Genomic DNA, 18,986 nt, shown 5'->3' with positions numbered 1-18,986 from the left:
ATAGTCTTCAGTCTGACTTCTGATGGAAAGTTTGCCAGCCAAAAGCCTACCAACAACATCCTGCAGCTGAACTCTCCAAGTTCAAGCCTGCTCTACATCAACATACAACATACCAGTGGAATGCACTTCAGAGAGAACAGACAATCCTCAGGATCTCTCTGTTCTACTTAAACCAGGATAACCTATTGCATTGAAAGCATAAAAAAAAAATTTTAAAAAACCCCAAAAAGTGCTTAATATTGTGTTCCACCAGCCTACTTTGAAAGCATTCTGTAGCTGACCGTATCAGCCAACACCACAAGACATCATTTGATACTCTGAGAAAATTTTCTGCAAAGGATACTGTCTTAACCTGACTTTCAAGATGAAAAGTACAGATACTTGTATCAACTTTTAAACAGGACAAGCATAATGGGCTGTCACAACAGTAAAGGAAAACCTGTTATAACATGTCACAGGGCAGAAAATGCAGCTTTTCATAACTCTATAGGTGATACAAGAGCCGCCTTCTTACCAGCTAGACTTCTCTTTTGACATCGAATCATAGAATGGTTTGGGTTAGAAGGGACCTTAAAGATCTTCTCATTCCAAACTCTCTGCCATGGTCAAGGACACCTTCCACTAGGTCGGGTTGCTCAAAGCCTCATCTAACCCAGCTGTAAACACCTCCAGGCATGGGACAACCACAACTTCCCTGGGCAACCTGTTCCAGTGCCTCACTACCCTCATAGTAAAAAACTTCTTCCTAATATTTAATCTAAATCTCCTCTCTTTCAGCTTAAAACCATTATCCCTTGTTCTAACATACTTAACCTTATTGTAGATGTTTATTTAAATCCCAGCAGCTTTTAGACGAGGACAGTTAATAATTTTTCCTAGAAATAACACAGTGAGAAAGAATACCACCGGTGGCACTAAAAACAAAGATGACACACAAAAGAAAAAAAAAAAAAAAAAGCTGAATATACTGAAACATGCACTACTTAGGCCCCAAAGGAAAGTAGTTAGTCATGGAAATGTGAAGGAAGAAGTGTATCTATTACCAAACAAGGAAAGAAAGCAAATACCAGAGAGCACAAAGGGTTCTTTGGGTTAGTCTCCACACCAAAGTTTAACTTCATATAACCAAATTAATCAAGCAGATACAAGTTAAACTAAGAAACAGACCGGGTTACTGAACGTTACATACAGCAGTCAACAGCATCTAATGAAATTCACTCTCAGAAACATTGTCTAGAGAATGACGGGAAGATGGAAGAAGTCATCAAATACTGCAGAAGAGAAAAAGAAAAAATAAAAGCAAAAGAGAAATCACAGGATTGGTAAATAAAAATGCAGGAAGTAGTAAATGAGTCAGCCTAATTGAAATTTCAGAAAGCTATCAGAACAAAATTATTTAACAATTGGGAGCATTGGCTTGTCACAGTCTAGTTTCCCTCTTCAATGGATCAATTGTCCTACTGGCTAGGAGAAAAACAATACACATCCCAAGCCTTGACTTGGGACACAATCAAAAATACATTCTCCCACTCAAGCTAGACTGATTGGGGTAAACTTGCACAGAATGAAATTCAAAATTAGGGTTTGGTTGGTTGATGGGTTTTAATAGTTCTCAACCAACACGTGTGGATGTAGAATAGCAATATAGTGAAGTTCTACAGGTATAGTGTTTAGCATTCTTAATCATGCTTTTGACAAAGGAATAGAGCAAGCAAACAGCTCCAAGCTGAAAAGTGGTGAGAACTACCCCCAAGACCATTCTGAGTTGACTTAAAAATCAGAACAATGAACTCTCAGAAAGGCAGCATAAAACATCACAGGCCCCAGGATTGCATAAAAAAAAGCCCTACTTAAGTAAAGATGGAATGTAAAAGACACCAGACTGTTACTGCATCAAGTAGACTGAAAGGCATGGAGAAGCCAACATCATGATACTATTACAAAAAAGGAAAATCCTCACTCAGGGAAGTACCAACATCAGACATCATAATTTAGCAGAACTTTGGAAAAGCACAAGCCCACTAAGCCTTACACTAGAATTTACTTAGCTGAAGGCCTGTCCTCATTCTGGGCTGCTACTGTTAAGAAACAGCTGTGTCAACTTATGAGTAATGAAGAACCAATGATACAAACTGCAAGAACTGTCACCTGTAAGAAAGGGCTGCTGAAATTTTGTTTCTGTAAGAAAGATTTAGAAAGAGAAAATAGGTGAACATGGACACCACAACCCAATAACCAAAGAACTTCAAATACAGTGGGTGACTCACTGGGGAAAAGAGGAGTATAAATCAACTTACTTTACTGAAAAGAAAGGTTAGATATCTGGACAAATACCAAGGGCAAAAAGCACTGAAAGGGTTACAGTCTCCTTCACTTGTTGTGACAGAACAAGTTAGAAGTTGCTAAGATTTACCAATCCTCTTTCAGAGTGGGAGAGGGTCTAACTCAGTGGAAGACCTTTTCCATCCCGAGTTGCTAGGGCAACATGGACAAATCCAATGAGGCACATTAGCCTCCTCAGAACCATCCCTAAAATGAACCCAAATGTATTCAAAATTTTTAATACTTTGTAACGGGGGAAAGCAAATCCTCATTTATTTTGCTCAGCTTTCGTACAATTCTTCCTGTTCAGCAGCTCTGACATCATTAGTTATTGTAGGAGGGGAAAAGAGAGAGTTTGTAGAAAGTGATAGGTTTCTTTCTGTTCTGTGTTTGTTTCTTTAATTCCATAAAGAATATAGACATAGAAGGCCAAGTCACAATGACAGCTACCTAAATTTCTGGTCAAACACGATGCTGATATTACTACTGTTTTCAATATGATGCAAAAAGAAACAACTAAACCAGGTTTAAGTCAACTATCGAAGTTAGATGAAACAGGTTCTACCAGGTCTTAGCCCAATAACAAAAAAAATAAATAAAATACTGTTTATTTTCTTCTGGGGAGATTGCATCAAAAAAAAAAGGAAAAAAAAAAAAGCCTCCCAAGCTGTAACAGACATCAGGAATCAGGAAAGAGTTAGAGAAAAAGATTCCAAACAAACATCAAATAAAAAATATCAAGCTCATGCTTAAGGAAAAAAAAAAAAAAGAACATTTTTTTCATGAGCTGTTTAGATTAACAGATTAAAGTATCCGTCAGGTGCTAAACTACAAAGATTTAACAGAATTAGCCTTAAAAGAAAACTCCAAACCAAAAACCAACTACTTGTGTAGTCTTTCTAAGCTTTATCCCCTTCTGACTGGCTGCCCATTGCATTTTGTATTACCCATACAAGCTGCACCAATGAACAGAATCTAACACAGCCAACCCAATCAATAAAAATTACTTCATTGCTTTATATGGAAAAGAAAAACCTCAAATTGATGTGTGCAAAATTCTGAAGTTACATTATATTTTCTAAGGAACACAATCCCTAAATAAATTTCTGAGGTTACTTTTAAGAACTCTTTTAAAAATAATTTTGGAAATTCAGAAGGATTGGATTACCTGATGGCTACCTACAGAGCAAGAGAGAACTATTTATTCATGCTCCTCTTCATTATTTAATATTCAAGCTAAAACATAAAGGTTGTCATACAGAGCTTGGTAAAGTCTGGGTATATATATGACATCTACACTTGCTTCATTCTTGCAAACATTTCCTTCTCCAAACTACCACAAGTAATGAACAGCTCTTCAGTCTGTTAAGCTTGATTCAGTCATGTATTTGTAAAATCAGCATGACAGGCGGTTCTTCCTCTTTTTCTCCTTCACAACCTTCCCCCTGACACACGCATGCGCATGTGCGCACACAGAGGCTGCAGACTGGAAGGCAGAAGAGAGTCTCCTTAGCAAGCTGTTGTAAAACAGACATGTTAAACCAGATATACAAGATAAGTACCAACTCTGTCCTGAGCAGTACTCCATTTCAACAGAAATACAAATACCAGATTTGGTTAAATGTAACTGATTTGTGCTTATAAACATCCAGATGGTACATGACTAAACAAATTGCACATATTTTCTGAAGAAAAGTGACCTTGATATCCAAGTTAAAAAATTAAACATTTTATTTATGCGTCTCAAAGGATAAAACAAACCCATGACAGCTTCAAGTAGAGACCTGTATCTCATATTTAGTAGACTGTCAGACAGGCTTATAAGACACATGCAGACATTGAATGGCCACTCTACCAGGCACAGTCAAGGGGCACAGACCAAATATGAAGCAAACGTAAAGCTGGCAACCCAATCCCTTATATCTCAGACTCTTCTGTCCCGTATAGTTTCAAGTTGGCTTTTCATACCTTAGGCTGAGAGGAGAGGAACAATTCAGTAACAGAAATCAATAGGACACAGGACAAAGAAGCCATGCCCCCATTCAGCTGGTCATACATGTCTCTACTTCAGTGGTACAGGATGTTAAGAGGTATATGCACAGAAATGCACAGAAATTCATCCTGACTTGAGATGACTCATTCTGGCTAAAAATTCAGGGGCTATTTTATGTAAATGACATTGCATATAGCAGCTCAGCCAACATGTATCAGAAATAAATATCTAAAAAATAAAACAACTTGTATTTGTTTTATCTCCTTTCTTTGTCCCTCTTTTCCCCTGCCAAAAAAAAATACTTCAGGCTTGAATAGCGTGCACTAAGTCTCATAGATTCATAAGTAAAATTAAGCTTTTACAGAATTCAAAGCAAGCAATAAAAATAGTTCTAAAATATAAAATAAAATAAAACCACAGTGAGCATAAAGTAATCACATCTTTGTACAACAATCCTTCTCCTATTATTAGCTAAGGGAACACTACTAGCAAAACTATCCTTTGGAATTCTACCCTTTTTCCTAACTTAAAAATCACAGAACAGTATCAACTCTGGAAAGGGGAAATTTATCACATATCCCTGCCCCCACTTTTTCCTTTATTTACACAGCAGAGTATCACACCAAGTGTATCAAAGCTTAAAAAGCCACACTTGCATTTCCTCCTGTAGATCTCACTACACTCCCCTGGATCTTCATCCTTCACACTGCATGGAGAAGCAGTTTGTCAAAGCACAGAAAAAGAAGGGGATTCTACAAATACAGCGCAGGCCACAATACGCATGCATAAAAAGCACATTAAGAAATGCAAAGTGACAGGCAATTTTAAACCTGGATGCTGTCACTAGCTGAATACCAAGCGTTATTGTGATCTGAGGAAGATGGAGCAGTAATGTAGCCTCCTACAGGACAGAAGAGAGCAGCAAATGTACACCCCCTTAGAGAGAAAGCTAGTCCTCTTGCATACTTCTTCCCAGCCAGACTGGAACTCTGAACCTTCAGATTTACAATGCGTCTAAATTACAATGACTGCGTTAGCTGTCAAGAGAAAAAACAAACCAAACATATAATGAAGGACAGACAAACTGGGAGCAAATACTTGCTGCAGTAAGGTCTGTCCAAGGATCCAGACCCCTTCTTGAAGGTCAACCAGTACTGGTGCACTCCTGATTCAAAGAGTGCCATGAAAAGCAGAGAAAGAAAGAAAATAAAAGAAATGTCAGCCTGCCCATGGAGGCAACTGTCTTTTGGCAAGGCAGTGATTGTGAGAGCCAGAGCAAATTCAACAATCCCACTACAACCTCCCCAGGAGACAAATAATTCCCTTCTGGGTTTTCAGCATAATATCATTTGCACTGTTGCTTTTACAGTGATGCCAGTCTGGGCTTTTTCAGTCTTCAAGCAATCACTGTACTTTTCTGCACAATACGAGTGACAGAGGGGGAACGATGATTTTCAAGTGTTTATGTCTCAACAAAACTTAAACAATTTCATGGGGCAAGGAAATCAAACCACTTATTTAGCCTAAGGAATCTTCCTCTTGCCAAACTTCAATGGCTTTTGCGAACAATAGAGCTTCTCAAAGAGATCACACAATTTCTTTATAATGGAAACTATCGGGCAGCCTAAATATAGAGTTCTTTACCAGTTCCCTCTACAACACAGTACATTAGGGTTCTATTTAGCATTCCTTACTCATGCTTCTAACGAATTTCAGCAGGAGATTCGTCCAAGTAAGGAATGATTACAGCCCTAGGTTTCTTACATTTATACATCTTTCATCTAGAAAGACTTCAAATGTTTTAAAGGTCACATATAGAAAATGACTATATTCAGTACAGTCTCCTATCAAGGGGAACAAAGTAATTTCTCAGTACCCAAGCAACAATACATAACAATTCAGGTTAGAAAGTAAATAGGAAAGCCATGTCTAAAGGAAAAGGTTAGATCCTCGGTGACATTACCAAATTAAAATTTGGCAATGGTTCTACAGTAAAAGGTACAGGGATTTCCAGCTGGCAGATACAATCTTAGGTTTACATCTGACTCACAGCACATCTAACTAGCACCACCATGGGGAGTTCCTTTAGGATTCACCCAAAGAAAAGTATGCCACTGGAGAAATCAGTTACACCACCTCCTGCAGCATGCAGGATTTCTCTTGGAGAGCTCCTATTCAAGCACAGCCTGTTTTAACCAAGGTGATACTGCCACGGACGAAGCTAATGATCCCACCTGCTTCAAAAATTCAGTCTCAAGGCATATTAAAATAAAATCAAGAAGTCATAAGAATTACTTCCACTAATCTTAACAAGTCCACCAGTTGTTAGAGATCATAATCCATCTCTAGCCTCTGGCATAAAGATAATTCTTTCAGAGAGAAGAAACTATTCAACAGCGAAATCACCCAGAAACCTTACTCTGCACCTGAAAATATTTCTGCAAAGTTAATTGTATATGGCGAGTATAAAAAAATACAACTGTTTTAATCAGCTTTGCACCATATTTCCACCAGCCTTCAAAACCACTAAATCTGACTATGATTGCCTGTTTTCCCATCTGCAAATATGGTCACATTTAGTGAATTTTAACACACAGAAGCAGACAGTAAATCACTCATCACAAAGAAACAGATATCTATGAACTAAAAAGCCAGTGCTTTACAGACGCTTATAGACAAAGCTCTCGCTAGTAAAAAAAAAAAAAGCAGTAGAAGTTCTGAAGTAAGAACCATTGCATGCTAAGAACCACACCGAGGCTTCAGCTTAATATACCATTAAGCTTCAAAATGGAAGACCAAAAATAAATAAATAATGCATTCATACTGTTATCAAAACACCATAGTATCATTATTCTGACCAACATTGACATTTTGCTGGTCTCCTGGACTCCAGCTCCTTAAAAAAAAAAAATAGAAAATCCACCCAAATGGCCTTTTGTGTCTCTCTGGCACTCTAATGATTCTCTCCATATACATAAAGGTCTACTTACTAGCTCAAACCTCATTTCAGAATTGGGGCCTTAAACTGCCTGGCCTAAACCCTCAACCTGTATTTAGCTCATGCCATGTGTAAATTCTGGACTTTGCAAACATGTGAAAATACCTCAAACCTTATGGGAAGAAGAAACCCATGAACTGACTCATCTACACACTATTTCAGAGTTTATCAACTAAAGCTCTGCATAGCAGACTACTGTGGGAAGAGAGTGGAAAGTAACAACAAAAAAAAAACCCAACACAAAAAAACCCCACACAACATAAAAAGGACATTTTGTTGCTAAAATACTAAAAAAATAGGAAATATTCAAGCAGGGGAAAAGAAGAAGGCAATGATAATATTGGTTTCTCAGGACCATTTATTTTTCCACACTCTTTTTTGGGGGTTTGTTTTGTTTGTGGTGGGTTTGTTTTTTTTTTTGAGCTTTGGCGCTTCTATCCAACTGAGTTTCTAATGCAAGAAAACAATTTTAAACTGACTTGGTCTATCAAAACAACTGGAGGTTAAAGGCTTTCTTTTTGCTCTTTTACAGATTTTGCATTCCTTATTTCAGCAGTATTATTTTGCTGAATATTACCGATCCATACACATTCATCTATGATATAAATACAATGCCACTTTTATAACTGGAAACCACACTATGCCTGACAGATGCAACTCCTCTCAGTGCATTTACCTTACTGATTCCTTAGTTAAAATAAAAATAAATTAAGAAATCAACTAGCATTCAAAACAGAAGTTATGAGAAGTCCTTTTAACATTCATCCTGGATTTCAGAAATCTAGGAAGTCAACTCTAGAAAGAAAGATCAATCTTTTTCCTCAAGTAATTGGACCCAACCTTGAACTTTGAGTTTCAAACATGTAAGATTTGTTGCAAGTCAAATTGGGCACCCCTTGACAGATACCTAGAATGTAACTGCTGCTTTTGATAGGATTGTAACTTTTATTGCCACTTAAAACTTCTCTTGCTGCAGGGTTAACCCATAGGTACAACACCCATAACTCAGTATTCTTAGCAAGTTCACAAGCAACAGCTACAAGCGCACCCCTGTTGGTTTCATAAAACACCTCCACTCCCCAAGCACACACATTTACAATCATAGAATAGTTTGGATTGGAAGGGACCTTAAAGATCATCCAGTTCCAACCCATCTGCCATGGGCAGGGACATCTCCCACTAGATCAGGCTGCCCAAGGCCCCATCCAACCTGGCCTTGAACACTTCCAGGGATGGGGCATCCACAACTTCCCTGGGCAACCTGTGCCAGTGCCTCACCACCCTCATGGTGAAGAAATTCTTCCTAATGTCTAGTCAAAATCTGCCCCTCTCCAGTTTCTGCCCATGTCCCCTAATCCTATCACTACAAGCCTTTGTAAACACTCCCTCCCCAGCTTTCTTGCAGCCCCTTCAGGTACTGGAAGGTTGCTATAAAGCCTCCTCAGAGCCTTCTCTTCTCCAGGCTAAACAACCTCTAACACACAAAACTGAAAAAAAAAAAAAATCTGGCAGATGCAAGAACGAGGTAATCCACCACAAGCTTTCCGATGGGTGCACAGAGAAAAAAGGTCCTCCTGGGAAGTCACAGATACGCAGGATGGGCACTTCCATAGGGTGCAATTTGGCTAATGGACAATTCCGCCCTAAACAGCCAAAGGTTATAAACCACCATCCCCAAAACCTGGTTGGTGGTGGAAAACAAAGTAAAAATAGTAATAATAATTAAAAAAAAAAGAGATATAATGGTGACTTTAGAAGCCTGGGTCACATTCACCGGGGTGACCCAGGATGGGGGACAGCGGCTTGGTTCACGCTTACCAGGGAACGGTAAATGTCACTGTCACTGTCTCCCCTCGTTCCCTGCCACCCCAGGGAAGCGCGTAGGCCGCCCAAGGGCTCTCCCAGCTCCGACCCACCGTGTGGAGGTGCCCTTCCTCACGTCGCACATCATGCACTTGAAGGCCTCGGCGCTGTTGCGGAAGGTGCAGACGCTGCAGTCCCAGTAGCCTTCGTCCGACGAAGGTTTCGGCTGCCTCTTCGGCCTAAAAGAAGGAAGAAAATAAACCACCACAACACGCGAGCCAAGGAGAAGAGGGGGAGACACCGGTGCCAGCGCTCCCACCGCCATCGCGCACCCAGCGGCCCCGGGAAAGGGAGGAGAAAGAGCAGAAGCTGCCCTACCTGGTGGGGCTCTTCTTGTCTCCCATGCCGGCTCCAGACGCGTCCCCGGCCCGGCCCTTTGTGTGAGTGTTTGTCAATAAGGAGGAGCGCGGGGGGTCTGGGCTCTAACGGGGACCCGGGGAGGAGGAGAAGAAGGAGGAGGAGGAGCCGCCGCCGCAACCTCCAGCTGTCGGGGAAACTCCTGCCGCCCTCCCCCCTCACGTGTCCCCCCGCCGCCAACCAGCGCCCGCCCGCCCGCAGGCCGCGGCCACCGGCGCGTCCCGGCGCCTCCGCCACCCCCGGCACCGCGACCGGGCGGGGGGCGCCGCGGGGGATTATGGGGCGGGGCGGGGGGGGAGGAGCGCGGCCATTGTCCCGCGCCGGGGGGGCGGGGGGTGACCCAAGCCCGGGGGGAGGAGGGGGGGTCTGGGGGCTGCCCGGCTGCTACGCGGTATGGTACGGGAGCGCCTGCAGCGCCTCAGTCTCCTGCCCGAAGGAACAGTGTCTGGATTGACTCAGTCTCCTTCCCAGAGGAACTGCTCTAGAATTTGCTGTCCCAAAGAAAGAGCGATTAGATTGCTTCAGTCTCCTTCCCAAAGGAATTGCGCCCGGATTGCCTCAGTCTTCATCCCAAATGATATGCTCTAGAATTTTCTGTCCCATAGGAATAGCGTCTAGATTGCCTCAGTCTCCTTCCCGAAAAGATTGGTCTAGAATTTGATGTCCCAAAGGGATAGTGCCTGGATTGCCTCAGTCTCCTCCCCGAAGGAATTGCTCTAGAATTTGCTGTCCCAAAGGGGTAGTGCCTGGGCTGCCTTGGTCTCTCTTCCAAAGGAATTGCTCTAGAATTTGCTGACTCAAAGGAATAGCACCTGGATTGCCTTAGTCTTCTTCCCAAAGGAACTGCTCTAGAATTTGCTGTCTCAATGGAACAGTGTCTAGGTTGCCTCAGTCTCCTTCGCAAAGGAATTGCTCTAGAATTTGCTGTCCCAAAGAAAGAGCGATTAGATTGCCTCAGTCTTCTCCCCAAAGGAATTGCTCCAGGCTGTGCTTTACATTAAGGAATAAATGAGGGGAAAACCAAACATGTGGTTCTGATAGGAAACCTTGGTCTAATCCAGCCGGTCCGCCTAAGAAAAGCGGAGAAGGCGATGGGTACCGATACAAAACCAGGAGACAGCGGTGGTACCCAGCGTGGGAATGTTAAACATCACAGTAGTGTTTATTGCCTATATTGTCTGAGTGCCCAGGAGCCCCAGCCACAGGCTTGGTGCCATTTGCAAGATGCTGTACAAACAGAACAAAGAGGACATGCTCTAAGTCCGTAACAAAAGACAGCACTTAGGCGCAGGTAGATGGCAGAGTGCAAGCAGACAATGAGATGAGAGTGGTCAGCATTGTGGTCAAAGCTGATTTTGCTGTGATGGATTGAATTTTGAGAACAAAATAAGCCCAAGGGGAGCTTTACCCACGTGTGTGAAAAAGTGTAACTGAACATCTTAGTTGTCTTCAAAAATTAAGCAATGGGCAGTGGAGAAACTTTATGATTCTGAAGGCAGTCATCAAAAAGAATTTCAGCTAGAAATACTGGAGTATGTTGAAGAAAAGGAAAATATTGGTAGAGTGCTTGATGTCTTAGGGAAGCAATGAAAGACCTATTAGTTGTGACAGTACATTGGTGTAAAAGCATGAATACTTTTAAGATGCACAATTTTCTGTGTTTCTCTAGCAATCCTGTGCACCAGCGATTTGAAACTTGTGTAGTATTTCCTATTTGTGGTTGGCCATTTATCCTAATTTCCTTCTGCATTCACATCCTGCTTCCAGTATTGTAATTTTCCCTGTCTTCTGTTTTTTTCCATATTTGCTTATTTTTATTTAGTTAGACACCTACATGAACAGGGTGTCCAGACCCAACCTTCAGCACGGAGTAACAAGCTCCTGCTGAAGGTCATTGATCTAATGCTAAGACAGGTGTACAATTTTCTCATCTATGGGGACCAATTTATCTCCAAAGGCTATACGAGAGCTTTGCACCGGTAGCCCAGAACTGGGCATCTATCCTGTAAAATTACAGAATTGTGTGTGGTAACTCACCAGTGCTTGACCCTCACACTGTGTAGAAATCTCTAGACAGGAAGCAGTGGAGAAACCTGTCTCCTTGTGCCCTTTTCCACAGTGTGCTCTCTCTAATGTATAAATAAACATTATTTCCCCACTTTCAGAGACCTTTTTTTTTTAAAGAACTTCTTTCTCTTGACCTTCCTCTGTCACAGCATACTTTTTCTATGCTGATTGTGAGAAACAGAACACTGGGATATGTTGTAATCCCACAGGAACCGTTCTTGGAGAGAACTATTTTTAAACGGCAGGGGGAATTGCAACTGCCAGCCACAAATGTTATCCCTAACAGCCGAGTAATCTTTCTGGTTGTTGCGTTCCAGACCTTCTGCTGTATGGCCATCACCCAAACCACCATGCTTAAACATCACAATGTTTCACCAGCAATGTTGGGCCTGTTTCCCAGTGAACTCCCAACTAAACCTTATTTTGGGAGCTGGAAGGTGATTTGGATGATGCATTCAAAAGTTCATGTGAATGGGTCATGGTGCCCTCCACACAGTGCCACCCACGGTACCTGTGCCCATGGGTCTGTGTGGTGTGTGTAACAGTCAAACCCTTGACAGAGAGATTTAGGAGGACTTTGCTGCAAACTGACAAGGTTGAGAATTGTATAGCCAGACATTTTGTCATCCAGTGATATCCGGGTGAACCCAGAAAGCTCATCTCTCTTCTGTTAAATATTTGTGCCACACATGACCTAGACAGTTTGAGTGACAAAATTGATGGCATCAGTATTAGCAGTCTTTAAAAAATGCTTGGGGGAAAGAAGGAGGATGAATGAATTTTCATTTTTAATTCCCTTAGTCTTAAGTTTGATTTCACCTAGAAGTACAGTTGTTCCAGTTATTTGCACCCTATTTTAATTCAGCTAAGCTAAAGTAAATGCATCTTTAAGATAGAAGGGATGAGCAATGTAATTGTCTCTCTGCACATCAGGCATTCACTTTCTAGCTAGTGTTTTGTCTCTTATTATCTTAAAATTGACTTTTACAGCATTGCAGTGGGAAAGTACAGTATGATTACAATATTGAAGATGATATGCTGATAGCTTTGTAGAAGTTAAAGATCTAGTATTTTCAACTTCTTATGGTATAAATGTTCTGGCATGCATGACTTCTTGGTTAAAAGTTTATTCGTATTAGAGAGGATGTGAAAATGGATGGTAGCAATTTCAAAGTATCTTTCTGTGTGAAAATTCTTGCTGCAGAGAAAATTACAGCTGTTCCTAAAAAAAAAAAAGTGTTCACATACGAGGTTATTTAAGAATAGGCTGTTGCTGTGTAAATCCATGTGAAGACTTGTCATTTAGTCAATACTTAAACCATTGTTGCGCCCATCAAACCGATGCCAGTTGCTGCATTACCAGCATCTTCAGCAATTAAGTAATCACTTTGTCACTCTCTGGGTTTAAAAATCTCTCCATAAAGATGACTATCATTATATTGTAGATAAACCAGCTTTTAATCCCTATTTATAAAAAGGAAAACTGCATAAGTATAAAATTGCACTGGAACAAATGCACGTTATTCCAGCACAGTACATCTATTTTGCTTGGGTTGCACTGATATAATAAAATCAACACAATAAAATCAATTTGTGGGAGTATATCTGGTGAAGTTTTTTAACATGCTTGGTATAATGAGGCCAGAATCCTGCCTGGGCTCCTATATGCTATAGAAAAAAACCCAACACAAACAACAACAGCAGCCCAAGAGCTTTTGAAAAGTGACAGATACTTGCAGACCCTACGATAAAGACAGTAAGATTGGCAACACTGAGAAGTTCTCCTCCAATATGTGTTTGCTCAGCCTTAGATCTTTCCGGATTGCCACTGCTACAGAAAGCACTGGGGCAGAGACGGACCACATCTAGAGTACGTCTAAACAGCAGAGAGCCTAAAACATAAGCCTGCACTTACCTGCATGTACAACCCTGACCTAAACACATTATGTGATTTTTAGGGAACCATTGCATTGATGAGACTTGGTTTACCACCACATCCTTCAGGCTTCACACAGAATGACCCTGACATCTGCAGGGATATGCTGTTGTGAACCTGGAGTAACAAGGGGCTAAATAAGTCCAGGAGTCTTTCAAGGGCCATGATTTGACTGTATGTTTGTGTGAATTCGGCTCTAAACACATAAGACAGAGGATTGCAACACAGAGTGCTGGCAGGCTATAGCACAGCAGCAGTAGCTGTATTTGTAGAATCGAGAAAAATTTGACCATAGTGATAATTTTTTATACTTGTCCTCTATGGACTGGAATGAAATTATCAAACCACCTAATTTCAGGTGCTCAGTATAATCAAATAATTATTTCAGTTAACTATCTACTTCTCATTCACTCTCCAGGTTCGGGCCCAGCCTTTGTCCTTGCAGATTTTGTAATGAATGTAAAAGATGACAGATGTTCAGCTCTGTAGTCTCTGTAAATCCTCTGCCTTACCACAGAAAAGTCTCACACTAGAAGTTTCCCTACTTTTTCCATTCAGCCTCTCCTGGAGGTAATCTGAGGTGTGAAAGATTACTGCTAGGAATAAAAGAATGTTCTCAACATTCATTAAATATTTCTGGTCCTTTTGCTGAGATTCCCAGGCCTGATGGTGCACATGACAGTTCTATAGACTGAAGATAATAATTCATTTTGGATAGGTCACTAAAGATTGTTAATAAATAATACCGATATTTAATTCTTCTATCATACCTTCCCCAGGAGAGTTGTGATAAAACCTGCCTGTGAATGCTAGATAGAAGTTATGCCAGGCGATGACTTCAGATGCCTGAAAAAGTGCTCACACAGCTTATGTCTGGACTTGAGGAGCCAGTGCAAGTTTCTGTCCTAACAAATGGTGAAAGATTGGCTTCTCCATGGCAAATGGTTCAAAGTGGTAAAGCTAGGGCCTTGCTTTGAACCATCTATAAAGGGAGCAGAAGGAGACAAGACTCAGTAGTCTCTGTGAATTTAGATCTTTGGAGTTAAAGGAATTGGAGTGAAGCTTCTGTTATCAACTATTTAAATTTGGGGCTAAGTCTTTCCATGGCTGCTCCCATCAGGGTGAACTGAGGTCCTGTCCAGTACATTCTCAGCCAAGGGGTATTCATTTGGGCAAAGCCAGAGCCCCCAGAGGAGGAATAGGTCTGCATTGCAGAGCCTGCCAGTTCTTGCTGACATCAGCTTAATATCTAGCTGGTTTCAGGGGTGAACACATACATACCTTGACTAGCAAACCAAGCTCCCTACAAGCTATAGGAGAGACAAAAAAGATAGCCCACCCTCAATGCTACCTGGTCAGGTCTGCTCCTTGATTTCATCATCTGCCTTCTTCCCTCCTGCTTTGCTCTCTCTTTCCCTCTCTACTATTTGTTATCTTCCTTATTGGTTGTTTTTCCTGCTCCTCTTGATGTGTTCCTTCATCCTGCTTCCTTTTTTTCTGTTCCTTCCTCTCTTTACATCTGAGATGTATCTTTCTAGTTGATCTTCTGTACTGCTCATTGTGCCTGCTTCATCCTCCATGTTATCTTCCTGTCATGTCTCACTCTTCTCTTGCTTGCTTTCCACCTTTACTGATGTTCTCTCTTTCAGGAGTTGTTTTAAATTGTTAAAATCTGGCCAGAGGTTGAATTTCCTATTTTTGTGTTGTGCAGGTGGCAGGTTTCCAGTGGAAATAGTGCCAAAGAAAGAACAGCAGCCCAGAGGAGATTTTACACTTTACAGCAATATTTAAAGCATTCTGAATCTGATTAGGGGATACAGTTGAAAGTCACATAGCTTCCTGGTTCCACATGGCATTTTTTTAAAGTCTGTCAGAGAAAAAAATGAAATGCTGGAGCTAAAGCCCCTAAAGCAAGTTCCAGCTTCAGTGCAGTACTCCAACACCGTGTCAGTCAGCACGCAAACACCTACTGCAACGGCTGGATTCACAAATGCCATAAGCCACCTTTGGATCTAAAGTGCCATTCAATTTTTCTCACTGTAAATCTCCTTTATAAATTCCTCCAGATTAACTTTGATACCAGAATTTGACTTACAGGCATTATCTCTCACAAATGAAAGGGAAACAGTGAATGTGTAGCACTGTGGCATCAGGAGGCAAAAAGGATATTACAGATGTACTGTTTTTTTCAGCTGTAATAGAAGTAGTGAATGAGCAAACCAACCTTCTGTCAGAAAAAAACCATACAAAATGATGCATCTTTAAGAAAAATGCTTTCTCTATTTATAACGAAAAGCATATTTCACTGCTTTTAGCTACACACACACACACACACACACACACACAAACACACACAGAGCCATGGGTACATAAATATTCAAAACAGTTGCAAATTTTTTTTGAGAGGTATTCCAAATCAGCTCACTACATTCTCATTATTAAATACTCCGAGGTAAGAGATCTCCATGAGAAACCAATTGAACCTCCTTTTCCAAATTTCCACGTTATTCTATGTAAGGAAGAGAATGATGGATTTAGTAACAGTGAAACATGCAGGAGTGCTAGTAAGAGATCTCTCTTTTGGCTTGGAATCACTGGCTTTGTCTCAGTTTGGCAAAAGATTGTATCCTTCATGACATAATCCCTGCCAGCATCATCTGCCTCCAGCTCCAGTGTTACACTTTCATCTTTTCCTTTTTTTTATTCCTTTCAATTAAATGAATATGAAATATAATATCTAAACAACAAAAAGGAAGGAAAAAAGCACAGAGATCAGGTCCAGCTAATAGAACACATCACCTTGTGCGTTCAGAATCAAGGCCAGGCAAGGAAGCCTCTCCCCTGAGGAGAAGGCAATTTCCTTGCCACTGTATTAACCTTACTGCAACACCAGCATCTCTAAAAAAACATGCACCCTTTTGTCTCTTTCCCCAGCCTTCTAGTTACACTTGTACTGCTGCCAAGTCCACGGCTGAACTGTGTAGAGACTCAATATTTGGCAGAAGTGCTTTACAGAGCTGGTTTTTGAAAATAAACATGTAACAGACAGAGAGAAAGAGTAATGAAGTTCTTTAATTAACGGGGAATGTACCCTCAGGCTTTGCCTGTAGGTTCAGAACACTGTCTGTAGGGAGCCCATTGTACTGACAGGTGGTCTGGGGCAGGCAGAAGCAGAGATCTCCCAGAGGAACCTGTCAATTGACATGGATTGGTGTGAATTCCTCCTGTTAGGTAATTGCACAAGTAGAGGATTCTCCAAATTGTTCAGTATTCAAAAAGAACTGTTCAGATAAAAGACTGTCTACTCTTGTGGTGGTGCTATTTTTAAGATGATTTAAACCTTTTAAAAAGTGCCATGGAAAAAAATATTGTAAGATGATCATCGCAGACCACCATCATGGAAGCAGAATACTGAGGTCAGATGATTTCTTTATGAAGCATGGTCTGACTGGTGCTGTCTCACCTGCAAATGACCAGGGAAGATGCACAGCTAATGCTACGCAGGCACACCAATGATGCAGGCGCTCTGCTCTCAAGCTCGACAGCTGCTTTCTGGCTGCTAAAAAGGAAAAGGAAGTGTAGTAACACAAAAGGGGGTTTGGAAGATAACAAATTTTGCTACTTAATTCTGCATTGGAGTTATAATCATCTGTAGCCATTACGTACATCTGACTAACCCTCAAAATGCTCTCTTACAGCCTCATGAAGAAATCTTCAAAGAAACCCTGAGATCAAGGCAGTGTAAGCACAAGTTTTAAGACAGCTTTGCGTGACAGCTTCTGATTTATGCTTTCAAACAGGCCCACAGATCTCTGCCTCAGTTTGGTAGTTACTGCTTGCAAAATACATAAGGGTCTGCAGTGACTCAATATCCCTCTCCCAGAAGAATAAAATCTTTATATATACTCTATTAAATTAGATGGTTCGGAGAAGAATTACATTTTCCTGAAGACTGGATTTATGAAAAGAATTTGTAGAAGCTTCTATTTTTAATTAATTGCAAATTCTGTAGCATTCTAGTCAACTTTAATGTCCAAATTTGTCCTCAATAAGTCTATTTAGCTACTTCCATTTTCATATAAACATTGATAAATATTGCTAAGAATGAAGTGTTGAATGTCTTTTACGATACCAGTAGAGCATAGAGCAAAGGCTTTACCATTTCCTTATCCTTGGGGAAGTACTTAAGCAGCTAAAGTAATTAATAATGTGAGTTCCTAGCTTATATAGCAACAACAGAATATTTGTTAGCTACACATGTAAGAAGATTTCAAATAAATTCAGTAGTTCTATCTGTAGTTCAATTCTTTGAAAGAAACAAAAAAATCCTATAACTGGTGTTATTTGTTGAAAAAAGCTATTTCACAGTTAAGAAGGGAGACAAGTAGCAGAAAATCTTCAGTCATGTCTCTCATTAACGTGCAGTAAAGTGAGCTAGATATTCTGCTTGGGTTAACCATCATACCTTTATTCAAGCTGTTTGACGTGTACACTTAACTCCAGATAAGAATCTGTCCCTGTGTGACTAGAAGATAACAACCTCTATAGTATATATAGGTAAAAGCACCTCCACAAGACAGCGGCAGGAAATGATTGATTGACTTTGTGTTCATTTGGTAAACTCAGGAGGTCAAACACAAGAGGGGCCATGGAATTCTGAAGTCTAAAAAGTGCGTGTACTTTTTAGATGTACATGTACATGTACAAAGTGCTGTGTTGTGTCTTAGGAGTTGGCCTGGGATGCTAGCCAGAAGAGCACTGCAATAGCACCTGACGGATAAAATTAAAGCATGAATCATAATCTGTCTGGTCTGCCAAAATGAGGTTTATTCAAGTTGTAGCTTTAAGATAGATAACAGTTTATACAGATGACATGTCCAAAAACTAACTGTTCCTTAATTTCAAACAGTGTTGTGGGAAGGTTGTGTATTTGCACTGGGGTACAAACGTAAGTTAGTGTGATGAGAATTGAGTGGAGTTCAAAATCATAATGGCTTCTATTGTTTAAATTTAAATGAAATACCAGCTGGACATTTGCCAGGATAAGATATCATCCTGACAGAGCAGAACACTCAAGTATATCGAGCAAGCTCTTTCAATTAGTCTAAAAGAATAAAGGACATTGTAACATTCTTACAAGGCAAGGAAAATGTGGAATGCTTCAAAAATAAGCATTCAAAGTGGCATTGATAATCAATGATTTAAATGGAATTTGGAATATGGCATTCTTGATGTTTGAAACCTTTTTTTTTAGATATGAGGAAGAAGGCAGGCAGACTAGACCTGCAAGAAAGCCCATTATAGGGGCTATATAGGGTATTATTTTCATTAATGCTAGCATTATTGATAGGCTAATCTTCTAAAGCAAATAGCGAAGGCTCCAGGGAGACCTTATAGCAGCCTTCCGGTACTTAAAGGAGGCCTACAGGAAACTCTTTATCAGGGAGTGT

At 40.6% G+C, this 18,986-nt stretch overlaps 1 protein-coding gene across 1 annotated transcript in view; it reads right to left on the bottom strand.

Moving 5' to 3' along the window:
• YAF2 (YY1 associated factor 2) overlaps nucleotides 1-9,732 on the bottom strand; it is a 33,948-nt gene extending 24,216 nt beyond the window's left edge. Inside the window, exons 1-2 of the mRNA XM_009564452.2 lie at nucleotides 9,495-9,732; nucleotides 9,230-9,355 (exon numbers count right to left, since the gene is read on the bottom strand). Coding sequence (XP_009562747.1) covers nucleotides 9,230-9,355; nucleotides 9,495-9,520 — 152 coding nt within the window. The 5' untranslated portion in view covers nucleotides 9,521-9,732. The remainder of the gene's footprint in view (nucleotides 1-9,229; nucleotides 9,356-9,494) is intronic.
• Nucleotides 9,733-18,986: the final 9,254 nt, after the last annotated feature.

The sequence above is a fragment of the Cuculus canorus genome, chromosome 1, assembly GCF_017976375.1.
Source record: "Cuculus canorus isolate bCucCan1 chromosome 1, bCucCan1.pri, whole genome shotgun sequence".
Classification (NCBI taxonomy): domain Eukaryota; kingdom Metazoa; phylum Chordata; class Aves; order Cuculiformes; family Cuculidae; genus Cuculus; species Cuculus canorus.
Note: the sequence above shows the minus strand (reverse complement) of the source record. Positions and strands in the feature narration are given on the sequence as shown.